Source organism: Mustela erminea, chromosome 20 (assembly GCF_009829155.1).
Source record: "Mustela erminea isolate mMusErm1 chromosome 20, mMusErm1.Pri, whole genome shotgun sequence".
Taxonomy (NCBI): domain Eukaryota; kingdom Metazoa; phylum Chordata; class Mammalia; order Carnivora; family Mustelidae; genus Mustela; species Mustela erminea.
This window is the reverse complement of record NC_045633.1, coordinates 12,441,710-12,461,938: the sequence shown is the minus strand read 5'-3', so window position 1 is coordinate 12,461,938 and position 20,229 is coordinate 12,441,710. Positions and strand designations below refer to the sequence as shown.

At 45.8% G+C, this 20,229-nt stretch overlaps 1 protein-coding gene across 4 annotated transcripts in view; it reads right to left on the bottom strand.

Moving 5' to 3' along the window:
• PARN (poly(A)-specific ribonuclease) overlaps positions 1–20,229 on the bottom strand; it is a 156,995-nt gene that overhangs the window by 50,168 nt on the left and 86,598 nt on the right. Inside the window, exons 22-23 of one of the 4 annotated variants that reach the window (XM_032327101.1) lie at positions 13,560–13,614; positions 12,979–13,006 (exon numbers count right to left, since the gene is read on the bottom strand). The exons of 1 other annotated variant lie outside the window; for it this stretch is intronic. In XM_032327101.1, the coding sequence (XP_032182992.1) occupies positions 12,994–13,006; positions 13,560–13,614 (68 nt within the window). In that variant the 3' untranslated portion in view covers positions 12,979–12,993. Of the gene's footprint in view, positions 1–12,978; positions 13,007–13,559; positions 13,615–14,195; positions 17,165–20,229 lie in introns of those variants that run through there. 2 more of the 4 variants (XR_004281745.1, XM_032327100.1) reach the window with 2 other exon arrangements.

Below are 20,229 nucleotides of genomic sequence, written 5' to 3'. Positions count from 1 at the left end.
CCCGAGGCGAATTATTTTTTTAAAAGCACTGCGGCTGAAAGAAAGAAAAGGAAGACACTGGAACGTGCTCCCCACCCCTGAGGATGGACAGACAGAAACACTGAGGGAAGAAGCAGAAGCATGTGATCCCACCATCTCTGCCTCCCCAAGGTCTCCCCCAGAGCCTGACACACAGGATGCCATGGCACAGAGACATGCAGAGCGCCACAGAGCCCCCTCCCCGGCACCTCAAGGCTGGGGGCAGGTGGCGGCAGCCCCGCCTGTTGACAAGGCTGAGAAGAGGAAGTGCCTGTGACCCTGGTTCTGCCACCTGCAGGGCACACCCACGATGGCTTGACCCCCCCACATCCGTATCACCTCCACAATCAAAGACACGCTGCTCCCACCCTCATTTCACCTCCCAGTTCTCTAACGAAGGCTAAGGAAGTGGCAACGAAAACTCTCTCTACAAAGTGGATCAAGGCTGGTGTGTAGATAGGATGTTTACTTAAAGCCTACGTTAAGAAAGAGAAGCAACAAAGCCAAGTGGGAAAACCAAAGGTTCCCAGGCCACAGGGGCCTGGGTTCAAATCCTGCCTCACTGGCCTCCATGGTTTCATTTCTTTATCCATAAAATGGGCTTCTCTACTTGTTCTCTAAGGCTGCTAGGAAAAGTGGAGGGCGTGCATGCAAAGATTTTAGCACAGGGCCCAGCACATGGTAGGTGTCTAATTAATGAGGCTACTGCTGTTCGATCACAAAACCTATAGTTCAAACAGAAGTGTGCCTGAGCCAACAGAATACATTCCGCGGCTGACACAGAACCTTTGAGCTAGAAGTCACCTCACCTCGGTGAGCCCGAAGGGAGAGGGCCATGCATAACCCGAGTCTACCAGAGCTCACAGAATACCCCTGTCACGCAGACTGCAGATACAGTCCAGCAAAACCTTTCCCATGCGAAAGCGCGGAGAGAAAATGGAAAACACGCAGACCAGTATGTCAACCATGCTCGACAAGTATAAAAGCAAGAAGCCTTTAAGTATCCTATTTTCAGAAAGGTACGGAGCCAAAGTCAGTCGAATCGCTTTCCGGAACTCCAGGGACAACACCATCGTCAGCCTTACAGACGTTCATCTCAGTCATTCATTCAACAAACGCTGGGGCTCGGTAATGTGCAGGGTATGGGGGCGGGGCAGAAGCAAAGGGACATCCTCTGCTCCGCATGGTGCCTTTAACATGAGCAGGGGCAGGAGGGAAGGACAAGCCCGAACTAGCAAAAGGGGGCTGTGAGGGAGGGGCTGCCAGAGAGGCTCTGAGCAGCCCCGAGGCCTATGCCAACCACCCTAGACGTCACTGAGGAACACTGCTCCCACTAACCAGCCTGGTGGTGCGTTTGTTCTCTTTTCAGAGTTCCTGGCTGAAAAGTCGATGCCACCATTTACTGAGTACTTACTGTCTGGAAGAACTATGCTAACTGCTTTACAACAAACAAAGGTACTTAGATCTCACTTGGTCGTTTATTCGTCCATCCGTTAGTTTATGAATACAGACACTGACGGATTAAATTCTCATCTGTTCATTCATTCATCTGTCCATTCATGGGGGAACAAACATGCCATCCTCTAAGCCTCAGCAACTGGGGCCGTGAGGGTGGGTCAGAGACACAGGCCCTGTGTTCCAGGGAGAGGGGCAGCGTACAGAGCGCCACACATGGGCTGAGGGTTGGAACTGGAGAGGTGCTCTGGGGGCTCCCTGAGGAGCCGGTCAAGCTCAGGACGCAGAGACCCATTCCTCAAGGAAAAGACACTGGAATCTCCCCTGAGATTTGAAAGGAGAGTGCTGGCGGTGGGGGCTGGGCTCCAGGCGGAAGGAACAAGAAGTAACCAATGTCTGAGTGAGGAAGTAGGACCAACATGGCAGAGACTGAAAAGGGGGTCGGAGGAGCCCTTGGTGAAGCCAGAGTCAAGGTCACAATACAGAAGGCCCATAGCCATGCAGTGTGCGGTGGGAGCCACCGCCGGCTGTTCAGTCAGGGGGAGGACATGATCTGACACGTGTTCCTACAAGGCCACGTCCCTGAAGACGGAGATGGAGACAGCCCAGAGTAAGAGAAGTCCTGAAAGAACTCCAGGGAAGGCCAACAGTTAGTCACCGTGCACATGGGGATGAGCAGGCATGGGTGCCTGGGAAGCCACGGGCTGAGGAGGCGGGGGACTGATCTAGAAAGGACGGTGCCATGGAATTCAAGGAGAGGGAACAGGCCGATGTACTGAGTGGTGGGAAAGAGGAGGGGAGAGGCTGCTGGGTTTATGGCACAGAAATTACAGGAACCTTCGCAAGAGGAGGTCCGTGGTGTGAGACCACTGCGGGACAAGAGTGAGAGGGGACACGGCACAGGTGGCACATGCACAGCACTCGACTTTGCAGAAGGAAAGACCACCAGGGGCAAAGGCGAACCGGGATCTGGGGAGTTTTTTGGAAAGGTGGGAGGGATGAGGCAGGTTTCCGCACTGTCGGGAAGAAGTCCATGGGTGGGCAGAAAGGGTAAGGGGCCGCGTGGGGCCCTGGAGAGGAGATGGGGCCCGGAGCACGTGGGCGGATCCACTTCTCAGAAAAAGAGTTGTGGGGTGCAGAGCCTGCTGGATGTGGGGGTAGGAAGTTACCCCTGGAAGCTGGCTGTTTCCTGGGCAGGAGGACTGGGTCTTCCTGAGAGCTCTGGGGCTGGAGACCGGGAGAGCAGGGGGAGAACGGGCCCCGGGCCAGTTCCCAACGAGGACCCAGCCAGAGAGAGCGGCCTTCTGTGCAATGTTACCCATGCGCCGCGCTGCTTCTCTGCAAAACAACCCCACAAGTTGGGCAGTAAATTCTATTTTTACAGGCCTCCCTGACTTTGATGCCATGCTTCTGACTATTTTAACCTACCCCTCAAGGCCATCAGCAAAGCAGCTGCTCTAAACCAAAGCCAAACAAACACACAAAAGAAGGTCTCAAGGACTGACAGAGTTCCTTAAAAGATGGTGTTGTGATGTGCAGAAGAAAAGAAGGAATTTTAGGATGGGTCCAACAGGAGCAGACAGACTTCCAACAGTTTAGAAGTGAGTTACCTTGAAGTGGGGAGGAGGAGGAGGAGAGAGAGAGAGAGAGAGAGAGAAAACGTCCCCCCCTTTTTATTTAAGACAAAATGCACAACTGAAAAAAAGAATTGGGAACCAATCCCAAACTTACAAGTCCCCCGTGAACCTGACAGTGTCAAGCCCTAAGTAATTTATACCATTCTTCATACTTCCTGGGAGAAAATCAAGATTGAAGTCTCAACTACACAGGAACAATTTAAAGTAAAATCAAAGACCTCCTAGATTCTGCAAAACAGCAGATCCGAAGCGGCAGATCCTAAAGATCAAGAACACTGAATAAATTCCACTCGAGGGAAGATGACCCAAAGGTCCGTGCATGAGTTTTGCTATTACATAACAGCATCCTTAAGGTCTGCCCACATTGATCAGGAAGAAGGACAAGGGAAAAAGAATCATGGTTTACTGCACGGTTACGCTATGCAAAGCACATTATTAGCTCTCACCCTAATATGTTATCCTATATCCTGTATTATCTTAGTATCTTCACGGGCTTGCACACATGCTCTCTCAGCTCTAATCCTACCTCCACAGAACAGCCCCACTGTAAATACGACAAAACGGGGCCCCAGACGAGTGCCTTGCCTGACGTCACAGTGCTAGCTAGACCGTGGACATGGCCAGATTCAAGGCGCTGCGGGTACACCACCACTGAGGGAGAGCCTTTTGGGCTCTAACGGTAGCGTACCATGTGCAAGGGGTTTCATGCTACAAGAGCATCACCAAACAATTCCCACCTGTTCTACCCGCAACCCACTCTGAGGTCTTCTGCTCTGTTCCTTTCTACCTTCTTTGTTCCTACTGGTGTCCACCAGCCTTGAGTTCCCGACCCACGAACGGGCCCTGACCCGAAGCCTGAAACACACCACGGCTCGCTGACACCCACCATTCAACGTGGCATTTCAGTGCGACAATGCGCTTTGTGTTCTAAAAGGTTAATCCACAAAAGAACTTTTAGGACACAACCGAGTCCCCAGCCAGAGCCTCCATGTAACTGAACCGCAGCATGCGGGGAGAGGCTGGATCCGCAATCAGAGTGTAGCAGGTTCTTTGATCCGGACAAGTTCTCCCCAGCAACACTCGGGATGCCAAAGTGGGACACGCACCCGGTAAAAAGGGACACCGTGTATGCACCGTTGACGCTGCTTCTGGTGGCTGGTTGAGCTGTCACTGAAGCATTAAATCTGTCACAATATTAGTGCTAGGGTGATCAAGTATCAGTGCTCCATCCTTTCTGGACTTCCCATGGCCACTGTTGCAAAGACAGCGCAGCTACATTTTCAGACCGGAAAGTTTCAACCGGGAAAAGCTTAAAGTCCTCTTGTTTATAAGCCGACCAGAGGATGCGGGTGAAGTGGTGCAGCAGTATTGACACTTTCATTAACGGTCTCTGCTGGATGTTTGGAAGCAGTTTTCATTTGATAAAGGAATTTACTTAAACCTCCTGACTCAGCTTATTCATTAACCAACCGAAACCCCGAGGGGAGGAAGGGACCTGGAAGGGACCTGGAAGGGACCTGGAAGGGACCTGGAAGGGACCTGGAGAGAGAGAGAGAGGGAGAGAGAGAGGGAGAGAGAGAGGAGAGGGGCAGTCCCTTATCAGCCAGGCAGGGCCGGGCTATCTCACCTGCAAGGTGAGTCATTCCCCCCCGGGAGGGGGGGTGTCAGCCTCCCAAAGCAGCCTCTCCCAACCTCGGAAGGGAGTCACCGGATTCCGCAGAAACCTTGACTGCCTCTGTGCTCGGTTCCCTCCTGTTGCCCTGATCGCCGCCGCTCTGGCCCCGCTCGGCGCTCTGGGGACGACGCGGTGATGCTACCCTGTGATCCAGAACCCCCTCCCCAGCTCTGCCTTTTGTCTCCTCCTTTCTCCACCCCTGCAACGTACCTTAAGATTCGGAACATTGTGAAATCGACTCGCCTCTTCAGTGCCCCCAGGACACCCCACACAGGATCTGTCACCCCCAGAAAGCTTCCCAAAATGCCAACAAGCCTCGCTTAACATTCAGACCAGCCACCTCCAGGCCTCCTGGCCCTGTGATGACCCTTTGTAGAGGGAGGATCACTTCCTAAGGAAAGGAAGGAAATCTGCTCTCTGGATATAGGTTGCCTTGGGACAACGAAGCACGTTTGCCTCACTTTAGAAAAGACGTCTCCAAAAAGAATCACACACAGTAATTAAAGTCTCATTTTCCACCTCAATTTGACTCTTTGCTGAGATGTGCCCAACGACTAATTTATGTCACTGGTAGGTCCCATCTCGAGGCTACACACTGAAATCCTGAGGATTACTAAACATGCCAAGAGGGCCACACGAAACTGAAAGAGGGTTATTTTGATTTTCAAGTCCCATTCCGTCTCGGCTTTTAAAATGGTCCTTCTCTTCCTGCATCATTTCCCTTTATGTTACCCCATCTCCTCCCCACAGACTTCAGGATTTTAGGGGGACTGTTCACCTCTTGATTTTCTATTTGAGTCTCATTCCCTGTTACATGGGAGGCCGGGGCCGCCAAGGCTCCGTGGTCAGAACAGACAGGGTCCGGGTCTGACAAGGGCACATGAAGCTGTCAGGAGCTGCTGAAGGCGACTCGGTGACATTTCTCTCGAGTCAGGCAAAATCTGTCTATACACGGGAGAGAGAGCTAGTGGGAGAAGGAAAGAAACGAGAGAGGATGAGAGGGCCAGAAGGACCGGGAGAGGGAGGGGGCGGGAGAGTAGCTTCCCCCCATCTGGTAGGTGCTTTCAGGAGGTGGCGCCTCCCCAAATCCAGAGAAGTAACGAGTTCGTCACTGCTCCTGAACACTTACAGAACCTGTGAAATTTTCCTGCTAGCAGGAGAAAAAGGCGGATTTTTTTCTTAAGTGATATTGGCACTGTAAGCTTTCCTGCCTCAAGTTGCTAATATCTCTTAAGTTGTTCTAAATACTCATTTCGTTTTCTATATCCTGAGGAGAAAGTAATGTAGATCGTTTTGTCTATTTGGACGACCAGTGCAAAAATCAAACTGGTCAGATAATGTAATCAAGTCTTACATTTATTTATTTGACAGACAGAGATCACAAGTAGGCAGAGAGGCAGGCAGAGAGAGGGAAGAAGGGAAGCAGGCTCTCTCCCGAGCAGCGAGCCTGATGCGGGGGCTCGCTCGATCCCAGGACCCTGGGATCATGACCTGAGCTGAAAGCAGAGGCTTTAACCTACTGAGCCACCCAGGCACCCCCAAGTCTTACATTTAAAAACATTTATATGGGGACACCTGGCGGCGGGGGGTGTCAGTTGTTAAGCCTCTGTCTGGCTCAGGTCCTGATCCCTGCATCCGGGGATGGAGCCCCATATCAGGCTCCCTGCTGGGCAGGAAGCCTGCTTCTCCCTCTCCCACTCCCCGTGCTTCTGTTCCCTCTCTCGCTGTCTCTCTCTCTCTCTCTCAAATAAATAAATAAAATCTTAAAAAAAAAATAAGAACATGCACATGAATAAAAATAAAAGAAAAAAGAAACAAAATGACTACTTATTTAAATAAATAATAAAATAAGTTACATGAAAAAATTAATAGAATGGCAGGTATCATGACCTCACTACGCATCAAAGCATTTTGGAATGTTCTGTAATGTTTTATCTTAAATTTCCCAATGACCCAAGGGTTCTCCTGTAACGTCAAAATACTTGACACAAATTAGGAAATTGAAGAACAACTTCTGAAAGTCATATACCCGTACAGAACATGGAATGCTGGACAATGTAGCATCCATGGATTTTAAAAAAGCACTTGGGGGGCACCTCAGTCCTTTAAGCATCCAAGTCTTGGTTTTTGGCTCAGGTTGTGATCTCAGGGTTGGGCGATGGAGCCCCACGCCGGGCTCCACACTCTGTGCAGCTCTATTCTGAGATTCTCTTCCTCCCTCCTTCTCCTCCCCCCTCTGCTCCTCCCCCTGCTCATGCATGTGCTCTAAAATTAAAGAAAAATACAGTAAAATCCTTTAAAAATAAATACATAGAAGTACTCGACACATTCGCTTTTCCCTAGAAAAACAGCACCATCCTTTAAATCATAACTGATGTCCCACCACTCATGTGTCTAGCACCGCCGCCGTCTCCAGTTAAAATGTGTCAACTCAAATATGTTTGTGTAGTGGCTGAATTTACTTAACCCACTTTTCCGTAAAACTACTTAATGATTTTAATAAAGAAAAAGAGGACTGTGTGTTAGCAGCTTCCCTGGGACTCACGTGGAAAGCTCCACGGAGCCCATTCTTCCCAGCAAGCTCGTGGACAGTGCCCGGGGCCGGGCTGGGGCAGCAGTTAGAGGCCTCCGGCCACAGGGGAAGAACAAGCCAGACTTGCTTCTAAGGCTACGAACGGATTCGTCAGCATCAGTCCCACAGCAAGACGGTGCACAGCTCTACGGCAGACTCAGGGTAACAGTTCACAGGCCTGAATCACAATGATGTCATGCTGACTACCATTAAAAAAAAAAAAAAAAAAGAAAAAAGAAGAGAAGAGAGAAAAGAAAATAACATGCTTTCAATAACTAACTCCCCCTCGAGACTTGATTTAGGAGTCAAACTGCCCAGCTTCTACTTTCAAGTGATAAAGGAGAACGGAAGAGACGGCGAACATTATCATGCAGGTAGAAAACAATCCCCACCGACTCACATGGCACATTTCATGAGAATCCTCAAAGGAGGGGGTTGGAATGCTGCGTGTGTGCCCTCCGCAGCTCACAACTGGTCGCCTCCCCCTGTACACACTCTCCCCACAAACCCGCTCCCCGGGGAGCATGTCAGGTGGCCCGGGAGTCACAGGCGGGGAGCAGAAGGCACACTGATGGGGGCACGTTCTGTCTCTGGCTCAAGCCAGAGCGCCCCTGGCATTCACTGTGGCTGCCGGAGAGCTGGGGCCCACCCTGGCCTTGGTTCCCTGGATGCCTTGACTGAATGTTGTTCGGGTTATTTAAGGATGGGGGGGGGGCGGGAAAAAAGTGTGACAGCTTCATGAGTTAAAAGATTTTAATGAAACGGTATGAACCAGTGGCCCAGTCATTCTGGGGAGGGACAGTCATCGCAGGCCTGCGGGACCGCCGTGTCCCCTCCCTGGACCACTATTCCTTCTCTTGGAGCTGGGGTGCTCTCCACACTGGCTGCGGGCGAGCATGCAGCACTGGTGGGTTGCAACAGTGTGCACATGTGTGGGGAGACTAGAGGGGAAAACTGCATTTGTCCATATGACCCTGGAAAATGTCCTCTGGAAGGTGCTGCCTCGGCATCCCTCGTGGCTGTGCCTCCCGCCCCATCGGGACACGCTGTGTTCCTTCCTCTCGCACACACCAGAGGCAGAAGGCGGCTTGCACGGGAGGCCCCATGCTACTGAACACACAAGCATGAGCCCACAAGGTCTCCCGTTGGCAGGGGGCTCGCCACGGCCAGAACACGAGGTCTGACAGTCACCTGCGGAAGGAGATCCGTATCTCCCGTTCCATCTCCGCCTCACTTGGGTGCACTTTCACTGACTGGAGGGACAAGCAAAACCAGTCCCGCTACCGAAAGAGTAACTCCTCCAAATGAGTACGTTTGAATCCACTCGAGCTGAAAAATGGCAATGATGCAACTGCGACTGGAACCCAGGGACAGTACGATCCACGCCTTGGGCCTGTCTTCCCATCACACACACACCCAGGCCGGTTCTCGGAAGACAAGGGGCGTGCTTCAGTCATTTCGCGTCACCAGTGACATTTCTGCAGGAGACGGTATCTAACAGGGCTAGTTCCGGTGGTTTCTCAACAGCCCTGCGCCCACAATCATGGCAAGCCACTGAATAAGCAGCACTGGACTTCTAGGGCATGGACTTGACTACTGGAGATCGGGGAGGAAACGTTAAATAATTAATCTGATCATTTAAAACATTTTAATATTAAAATAAAAGAGATGTATTATAGAGTGGAATTTTTAAAATTTGTGAGAATGGTTTAAATAAAACAGGGGACTGCACAGAATTTCCAATGCCTCCTTTCTCTCTCCTTCTACCCCACCCCTGTCCCCATGGCCCTTGAGCGGTCTACCTGCTCTCCTTTGGTGTTAAGGGTATTTAGTGGAAGTTCAGAGATTTAAGAATAATGTTCTCCCGCAGAGGCCCTCTGTAATAAATATTAGCTGAATGAATGACCAATTCTCTTTTCTGGGAGAGTGAGAATATCAGAAGGAGGAAGAAACCCTCACTTTCTCTTCTTGGCAGCAAGGAGCTGAATGTAATGTACACACAGAGTAGTTTACACAAGACAATTTGTACTCTAGATTCGTAAACGACATTCACGGAGTTCTAAGGAGTTCTCTACGGTTAGAAGCAGTTGTGGAAAGAGCTGACTGGTACGAGAAAAGGGTAATGCAATATCTGTTTTTCCAGCAAAAAAGCCAGAAATGGATGTACCGTGGATAAGCAAGGAGAGGCAGGGGCAGCCCACGCTGTGAGGGTGTGCTTTCACAGTTCCCATCAGTCTGACTGCAAGGGGTTCTAACCCACAGGTGTGTGGATACGATGGGAAGGTGGGAATCCTGTCCTACAAGCTCACACCCTGGCCCCCACTGACTTGACTGGTGTTCCTGGGCTGGGGGGAAGGTCCCTCAGCATCAGTCAGCTCCTGTGACCGGTCTGGACCAGGGCCTGGGAGAACTGGGGGCAGCTGGGGCCCTGTGCACCAGAGCACGTGCTGAGCCTATGTCCCACGCAGGGCACCCTCACGGTCTAGAGGGGAAAACTGAAACCTGCTGACTGACTTGCCCAAAGCCTGGGAGCTTCTACGTGGAGAGGAAGTGCATTCAGTCACTCTACCAACCGAGGAAAATGATGTCAACGAAGCGGCCGCACACTGGCCACCTACGCTTACTTTTCTCGGAAGCAGGGAACACGGGGTGACGCTATCAGTTCCTTCTTGTGCCTTCTTCAGCAGACAGTCCACAGGCTGTCAGGGAATGTTCTGACTACATGAGAAGGGGGTTAGAGACACTCATATCCTTTGACCTAGCAATTCCTCTTTTAGGAAACTAGTCCATGAGAACAATCTGAAATGAGAACTGATTTTTTTTTTTTTTTTGCACGAAGAGGTCTAGAGATCAAAATGTACACACGTACATTTAAAAAACCACAGGGGTGCCTGGCTGGCTCATTCGGTAGAGCATGAGACTCTTGATCTCAGGGTTGTAGGTCCGGGCCCCACACTGGGTATAGAGAGTACATAAAAATAAAATCTTAAAGAAAAAAAAAAAACACAAAACCATAAACAAACCTAAATGTTCTACTGTAGGGTAACAGCTAAGTAATCTGGTATTCACAGTCACTAAAAATTATGCCTTTCAAGGGGATAATAACCAAACAATAGATGATCAGTAAATCCTCTGGCTAGTTTCTGGACAAAGTAACTTGAATACCTAGTTCACAAGTTATGACACTGATGCACTTGTACAAGTAGGGGCTCATCACCTAGTATATGTGAGCTGCTACTTAAGACACTGAAAATCTATTTAGAATAAAAATCTCTGTCGTGTTCTATGGGTATGTTCACTTTGAGATAGTTCACTGAAAGGTACATTTATGTCAAATGCACTTTTCTATATGTACGTTAAACCTCAATTTAAAAAAAAAAAAAAAAAGGTCAAATCTTGACTCCCCGGAGTTTACATTCCAGGGGAGGACACAGACGCTAAATCAAAAACCGAAAATACACTATGTCTGCGTAGCGCTATGGAGAATGAGCAAATAAAAATACAGAACACCCAGGTAAAGCTGAATTTCAAATAAGCACCAGAGCATTTTTTAGTGTTAGTACATTCCATACACTACTTGGGACACATTTACGCAAAATCTGGCAAGCCTGTTTACCGACAAGTGTCTTTAGAGCAAAACTCCTTCCTGTTGGAGTAAATAACTTCATGCTTCTAAGGAAAACACAAAAAGGAGAAACTAAGAGAATAAACCAATCGCTGTGACTATGGAAAAATGCAAAGCTCTGGGGTGGCAAAACCGACTTACGTGAAGAACTACACAACAAACTACGGCAACTATTCGCAAAAACAAAACTGAGAATTAATCTCTTTAGGTGTCCACTTCTTCTGGGCAATGAAGGGGGAAAATCATACATGTGTTTCACATTGTTATGAAGATTTTAGAATAGCATCTAGGACCTAATAACGAATGGCTCACTAAATACTGAGAATAAATAATACTCATAATAAAAGTATACTTACAAATCAGTAAGAACACACAATTCACAAAATAAGAACCAATGAAGCGTCTCACAATAAGTCTAGCACTGCTTTGACAATGTTTACACTGAAATGAGTGACATCCTCCCATGGTTAAGACCCCCAGGTGCCTACTAATCACAAAGGGGGAAAGCTGTAGGGGAGAAAGGGAGGTCACCCTTTACCCTGCTCATCTAACAAAACACCAGTAACTGTTTAACAAACGGAGGTCACATGCCTCTGGACGTGATGTGCTGAGAACACATCACCTACATAGAGGCACTCCCACCGATGAAAGTACTTCCTCTAAATCTCATCATGGGACAGACAATGCACACAGAAGGACCCTGCAAAACAATGGGCCTAAGCTCTTCAAAAATTGTCCATGTCATGAAAAACAAAAACAGCCTGGGGACTGTTCTAGATTGAAGAACACTGGAGGGCCGGGAGACAAAATGCATTATTTTTACCGGATCTTGGATCAAAAATAAAAATAAAAAACCATAAGAGACATCAACTAGGACATTTGAGGAAATTTAACTATGGCCTGAACATGAGACCAAACCACTACCACAAATAACCTACAACAGAGAATATATATACACATGCTGATATATGTATATGTTATGAATGTGTGTGCACATGGAGTGAGGGGGAGATAGAGCAGATATGAGAAAGCTGCTATCTTATCTACAGGTTTGAAATTTTTCAAAACAAAGTTGGAGAAAATAATAAAACAAAATGCACGAGGTCCATTTGTAAAGAAAAAGAAAACAAAGAAAATGTATCTTCCCTCAGTAATCAAAGAACTGCTGATAACATTAAAAAAAAACACTGTATGGATTATAAACTGATATAATCTTTGCACAGGGCAATCTGACAATATGAGAAATTCTGATTTTATAACTTTTTTTTACAACAAAAAATCATGGGGCTTCTGAGTGGTTAAGTTGGTTAAGCATCTGACTCTTGATCTCAGCTCGGGTTTTGATCACAGGGTCATGAGTTCAAGCCCCATGTTGAAAAAAAAGAAAAGAAAAAAAAGGAAAAAAAAATTATGTCATAGACAGGCCAAGTGAAATTCCAGAGAACTGTAATTCTGCATTTGGAGTTCCTCCTTCACACAACATTCTTGTGCCCAAAGAGGTTCTGAAAGTGTTAATTACAGCATGATAAATGAAATAAAACCTAAAAATTCTATAACAGTACTGTTGGGTAAATTATAGTATATTGACCTGATGACTTATTTAACTAATGCAGCCAGTTTTCACAGAGTTAAAATAACTTGAAAAAACTTTTCACAACTATTAATGAAAAAAGCAAAGCCTAAAGTTCTGTCCAAAGTATGGTTATACCCACACAAGATAAAGAGGCAAAATATGGGAAGAAAATAGACCAGAAAGTCATCATGATTATTTCTAAGTGACTACTTTTTTTTATTCTGTGGGTTTGTTGTGTGTCTCTCCTCAGTTTTCTACAATGAGCATGTATTCATTTTATTTTTTAAAGTATTTTTAAAAATAAAAAGATAAAAAAATTGGCACTCTTAGACCTGAAACAGTGAAATTTTTGTTTCTGTCGTTACCCAGTCAGATGATCTGAAAGCTGAGTGCAGGGAACACAGGCTCATATTCCTACAGTGCTGTCCTCTGTGATAACTAGGAGAGAGCCCTATTTAAAAAGAAAACTTTTTAACTAACCGTGGTACAGCAAAGTTTCTGAAAATTATAGAGGAAGGTTATGAGTTATAAATAAGTTTACACATATCATTACTAATAACGCTGAAATGCTATACTCAAAGGGACTGATTTAATGCCAGCCAAGACCAAAATAAATGCAGTCCTCAGATTTTATTTAATTAATTTGATGTCTGGCTATAGCTCAACCGCAAAAATCCTGATCGAGGCACAACCAAAATTCCACAATTCATTTCATTTATGACTACCGGCTTAAGAGATCACAGAGTGAATGGAAATCCCACTCTCATTTCTGAATGTATGCCCATCAACATTTTAAGCTGACAATTTCTAACTTCTGAGAGAATTTAAAAATGACTCTTGGAGTAAACTGTTCTGAGAATAGGAAAATTATCTGGGGAATCCAGGAGGTAAAAATTCCAAAGAATAAGCTAAATTACAAATAAGTAAAAATTACTCTGAAATAATTACAATAAAACTTGTAATAAAACAAACCACTTAGTGGACTTGGCCCTCCTGAGCCTCACCTCTCGAGAAAGCCATCTTCCATTGAGAAGGAAACCTCTCCTGGCAGGCCATAAACTGCCAAAGAAACAGTAAACAACGTGTCAACCCAACTGTTTGACCTCACAGATTAGCCCCGGATGTGGGAACTACACAAGGACACCAGCAGAGAGATGGGCTCAGACTTCCAGCCCACACCTAGGGAACGCCCCCATCAGGCTAGCCATGCTGCCATCCCACAGAAAGAATGAACAGTATGCACCTAAGAGTTACTGAAGGGGGGGGGGGGGGCGGTGAGAAAAGGGGAAGAAAAGGCTCTATTCAAAAAATGTGATTTAATGCATTATTTAGTAACTTTTTCCTGGGTTAGAAGAGATTATTTGGATCTGTTGTCACGAATGCTAAAGCAATAATGTAACTTTCAATCCACTTTCATGGCAATGAATATTTGGGGGACGGCAATTTTAAACCCTTAACCCCACCCATCGCGTAAGAGCTATCAAACAGATACCAAATTATAAACGCTGATCATTATTGTTATGATTTAAAACTCACAAACATGAAGCTTGGTCAAATATCGTCAATATCAAAGAGCACTTGAAAAGCATTTTTATTTATAATATTAACTATACCATTGAAGTGTTAGGATAAAATGTATTAAAAAAATACAGAGAATCTTACAGCTAGAGCAAACAAACAAAAAAGCCTACAGAAGCTACTAGCGTTTCAGGCAGAAACCGGTTTCACATGAAAAAGTGGCTTTTTTAACCCTTGGCAGGGGTATATGTATTTTTCTATTCCTGAAGGAATAGAGATTCTGCCAGTGAATTTCTGTAGTAAGGAAGAATATGGTTAAGCGTCCTTGTTACTTCTGACCCCCTAAGAAATGGGCTTCACTACTCTCCAGAGTTAAGACACACAACTAATCACACTAATATATTCTTGAATTTTCTTTCAGCTGAAAAGTCTAAGTCCTCATCCAGAGCCAATAAAGTAACAGAAACACCCCAACAAAACAATGACAAGAAAAACTGGTAGAAACATTTCTTTTCAGAGGAGATTCCCAGAAATTCAATGATTTCTAATTTAGCCTACTTGGTGCTGCCACAGGACATTTCAACCATCTCTGATGCCTAAGACTCTTCCCTAGAGCAGAGAAGCAGCAGCAGAGGGCTGGGGATATGTTAATTTGTGAGGAAAAGAAAAGGTCAGGGCCATTTCCAAACTGGGGGTAATAATGGGTTTCACCAAACAAATTTCAACAAAAACTGCAGAAAAACAGATATTCTCCTAAAACTATAAAATGTCACCCAGGGAAACTCTTAATACATATACCATAGCCAATTGTGTTTCTATCATTTTCACAAATTCTAGAAGAAAATGAAGGCTGGGAAAACTATCTACTTAGGGATAATTAAGTCCCTGTGTAGAACCACAAATGAAGTAGGGATTTATGGACATTCACTTTTTAAAAGCACAAGAAGAAAGATTAATCTGTATGATATGAAGAAGAGGAAAAAAGATGATCAAGGCAAGCAAATACGGCTTAGTTAAAATGACAAAGGAGGAAACCCAAACCTGTTGGACTTAGTTCCTTTCTTTCTTTCTTTCTTTTTTTTTTTTTAATAGATCCTTTTTCTCCCCCTTCTGGTTTTATTGATGTAATTGACATATAACATTGTATATGTTTAAGGTTTCTTAATCTATCATTCTGCTTTTCCAAAGACCACAGGAGGTCACCACTGCATTTGAAGCCCTGGGTCTCCAAGGACCATCCCAGAGAAGGACCACAGCATACCCCGCAGTTACCACCCCTCCCTCTGAGACTTAACTAGGCAGACAATGCTTATCATCTAGCCAAGCTTGCTTGTCTGTTATGATAAACCAGGAAGAAGGAAAGCCGAGAGAAGAAAATAAATCTATACACAGGGCAGATGAGGTAGAAAAGAACTGTACCGCAAAGGAAAAAAAGTCTATTCGTCAATTTCAAAAGTTCTGAACTCCACCCAATTGGGAGGTTGCGCAATAAAGGTAGTTTCTGGATCACCGCCCAGGTCAAAAATCAGATCACAGGTTCTTACTCTTATTTTATCCCCCAATCTATACAAGAATTTCCTTTAAACTCTACAATGGTCTTCCCTTAGTTTAACAAAAAATTTAAATATTCACTGCAGCTCTCAGGCAATAAGCACAGAGCTTGCTTATCTCCATGAGTTAACCGGGTGATAAGTCCAAGGTCCTACTATCTTTTAAAGGTCAAGGATGAGATAGCTTGGCCTGTTCTAGCAATGTGGTCTATACTCCTAACACCCTGCTCAGAAATGAATGCTGTTGTTCACAAAGGAGGAGGGAAAGAGAGTCCAGTCACATTAATACAAATATATTCCCGTTGCTGAAAAAAATCCCAAGCCACATACTATTTGATAGTCCATTAAAAAAAAATAAAATTTCTGGTCTAGCAGCAGATGAAATACATTAGTCAGAGAGGGCAGCTAATAAACACATCACACGTAACATCAGCTTGAATCAATGCACTGAAATCAAAACAAAGATGAGATCGAGACTTCTTGGCTCTTCTCTGCCACTGTAGTTACTACATTTAACAGATTCAAGTTGAGATCCATGGACCCGAAGGGTTAAATGCATCTAAAAACTAATCCTGAAAAACCTTCAGGGTCTTAAAAAAAAAAAGCGATTTTCTTTTTTCCTTTTGGAACGCATAAATTTAAAAGCCATTAACTGTGTACAAAACCCAGTAAGACAAATAATTTTGTCTCCCACTCTGTAGGTAAGAGCGACCCTTCAGCGGGGCCAGGCCTGTGCTGAGCGGTCACTAGTCGTCCCCTCAATCATCTTCACTGATCGTCCGAGGCCTGGGACAAAGCAGATACTGGGAATGGGGCGTCCCTGATGTGCTACAGGTGGGTAAAAATTCTAGAGCAAAGATTCTAGAATGGATTCTGTCATTAATCATTATAATTCAGTGCGGGATGTCCTATAAAATCCTATATTTACTACACACCTTGTGATAGACCCTACGGTCTAAGTTATGACCCAACTTACACGGCTGTGACTGATACCTGTTTGAGGTTGTTCAGAACGAGCAAAACCAATAGTTTGGCCTCAAGGCACCGCTTGGTGTGGCCCTGCCCAGCGGACCGCTCCCCTCTCCAGCGCCCTCCCGTGCTCCGGCTTCCCTCGCCGCCTTCTCATTCCGTTGAACTGAACATGGCAGCCTTGCTCTCTCTGGCCACTGAGCCTTTGAAAAAGGTGCTCTGTCTTTCTAGAACACCCCTCCCCAAAGTCACAAACCTCGTACTCAACTGTTCCTTCACTGTTGAGCTCGAAATTCTATTTCTCAGAGAAGCCCACCCTGAGTACCCTGGAGTAGCTCTGGGTCTCCTGCTCTGCTCTCTCATACAGCACTTTCCACACTTTGACTAATTTAATTTCTCCTCTCCCACTGGACCAAAAAAACTCCGTGAGGTTGGGGCAAGTGTCGCTCACCCCTGTAGCCTCAGCGGCTAGGCCAGTGTCCAGCATATACGCACTCATTCAGTAAATCTCTGCATGCTTAGTGTGTCGGGTGCTGTTCTAGGCTCCGGGGAACTTTCATGAGACTTATATTCTATTAAGGGGAAATAGATGGGGGGGAAAGGGATCTAGACAAAATGAAAAACCGAAGAGTCATGGTGGTAAGTCATGGTAAGGCAAGGAAGGGGGCAGGGATGGAAGTTACTTTTTTTTTTTTTTTAAATAAGAGACTCTTTTTGTTTTTCTTTTTAAAGAGTTTATTTATTCATTTGACAGACAGAGACTACAAGTAGGCAGAGAGGCAGGCAGGGGTGGGGGGGGCGGAGCAGGCTTCCGCTGAGCAAAGAGCCCAATGTGGGGCTCGATCCCAGGACCCTGAGATCATGACCCGAGACGAAGGCAGAGGTTTTAACCCACTGAGCCACCCAGGCGCCCTGAAGAGTTACTTTTAAATGGAGTGAGGCAAGGCGAAGCATCACAAGGAATTTCTGAGCCATGATTTACAGGAGGTGAGGTCAAAGTGTGAATCACCACACGTCTAGAGAAAGAGCCGGGTGGAGGTAGGAGCCAGTGGAAAGGCCTACAGCAGAAGTGTGCCTGGGATAAGCACAGTGGACACTCAGTAATCCTGTTCTATATGAATGAAATGGCTCAAAAAGAGCTACATGAAGCTGGGGTGTCTGGGTGGCTCAGTTGTTCAGCGGTCTGCCTTGGACTCAGGTCATGAGCCCAGGGTTCTGGGATCCAGTCCCGCACCGGGCTCCTTGCTCAGCGGGGAGCCTGCTTCTCCCTCTCCCTCTGCCTGCTGTTCCCCCTGCTCGTGCTCTCTCTTGCTCACTCTCTGTCAAATACATGCGTATAAAAACATATTAAAAAAAAAAAAAGAGCCACGTTAGGTCAAACCGTTAACTATCACAACTGCCAAGGTGAAGCGAAGTTTTCATCACAGAACTCTTCTGCTGGTAGTAACATGCCATGTGGTCCACGGAACTACTGTCCTTACAGAAGACATTTGAGGGGACCCTATCCCCTCAAAACTGCGTCACTGTGTTGGTCGAATTCTAAAACATATACATGCTCCTGACTCTCACGGCTCAGACATAAGCATTTCATACATAACCTGAACCCGTGTAAGTGCAGATGTCTGCTTCCTCTGTAAACATGGTTTCCTCTGTAAACCAAGTCCCCATGAAATGGCTGTAAGTCACCTGAGGTAGCGAATTCTAAGGTACACTTCCCTGCCGTTAGATCACTGGGATTGACAACCGAGCTCAGATATGTGTACAAGAACGTATTTTATTGCCAATTTAATGTTTCTTCAGGGGTTTTTTATAGTAAAAAGAAAAAGAAAGTAGAGCCAAAATGAGTAACAGAGAGGACTGTGTTCAAATCCCACGGGAAGTTATTATAAAAAAGCAGCAGAAAAATTATCCTTATAGTCGGTGAAAGCGCGCCAGAAAGGCCTGCAAAAGACATGAAAACTGTACCTAATATTTTGAAAGGAACTGAAGGAGTTTAAGAGCATGATATAATACGTAAGGACACAATCACAAGCAGAAAAACTCAGAAATGAGGAGATAGTACTCAAAAGAACAGAACTCGGGAAAGAATTAGAGAAGAAATGCTTTCATAAGTGAAGGCTAAATCAGAACACAAAAATGAGTGAATGCAGAATGTCTCAGGAGAGAGAAGATGAAAAGGAGGAAAGATCTTAAACCAAAAAGAAACACAGAGATTAAATATGATACAGAAGAAATGTGACACAGAAGACAGGTTAAAAAAAAAAAAAAAAAAGACAGACCCTAATGGGTTTAAGTTCACACAGACAAAAACAAAAGCAATGGTAAAGAACAATGCTCAAAATTAGAATTTAAGACAACTTTGCTAAAGGAACCGAAAAAAAGACTCAGTATTTACAGCACAGTGAAAAAACACACTGCACACCGGGGAAAACAGATCCTAGACAACTAGGCTGGAAAAACACATTCTAATAAAACTAGTGGACATTAAAGCAAAAAATCTCCTAGGCACCCAGACACAAAGAATAAGTCATTTAGAAGAGGAAAAAAAAATATATATCAGCTTGCCCTGAGCTCTGTGAACAGCACGTCACACCGGAAGTAAACGGAATACCATGCTTAAAATACTAAGGGAAGAATATCTGAACCAGTGCTCTTCTGTATACAAATATGCATCTAACTAAACTGGCTTTCAAGTATAAAAGCTATAGACAAACCAACATGCAAGAATTCTGCGACATTCTTCCCATGACTTCCCAAAGCCACACCAGAGAACAAGCTTCCGACAAGCACACTGAAGGAGCATCGTCGTAGGTACGCGCGACATTGTGTGGGCGCGACACGGAGAGGCACCTGTAAAACTAAAACTGATGGATGGTTATGGGGGACAGAGTGTCACGCAGAATGGCTGTTGGCTCTGCCCGCGCAGATGCCGTACGGGTACTAGGAAAAGACAAGGGGAAAATGAGGGAGGACATGAGGGCAGAAAAAGAGCATTGCCCTCCTTGCACTCGGTGTTGGTGAGTAAAAGGGTATTTCTTCAAATCAGATGCAGGGAAGAGTGAAGGCAGGAAAAATAACAGATTAGTAGCTAATTTCAATATCGCTCACAGTAGGAAACTAATAGGCAATGACTAAAAATAGGCCAGATAGGGGCACCCGGGTGGCTCAGATGGTTAAGCATCTGCCTTCGGCTCAAGTCATGATTCCAGGGTCCTGGAATCGAGCCCCACGTTGGGCTCTCTGCTCAGGGGGGAGCCTGCTTTTCCCTCTCCCTCTGCCCCTCCCCCTGCTTGTGATCCCTCTCTGTCAAATAAATAAAATCCTTAAAAGGTAAAATAAAATAAAATAAAATAAAATAAAAATAGGCCAGACAGAAATATTACATAGTATTATTGCAGCAGAAGGCAAAATGGCCAAGAATTCTGCCTTCTTTTTACGCACACCCTTTGCATATGGCTTTCCTGCTCTTTCCTTCAAGAGTGTATTGTGCCTGGGTGGCTCGGTCATTCATTAAGCATTTGCCTTCAGCTCAGGTTATGATCTCAGGGTCCTGGGACCGAGCCCCTTGTTGGGCCGAGCTGGAAGCCTGCTTCCCCCCTCCCACTCTCCTCGTGTTCGTTGTCTCTCTCTCTCTCTC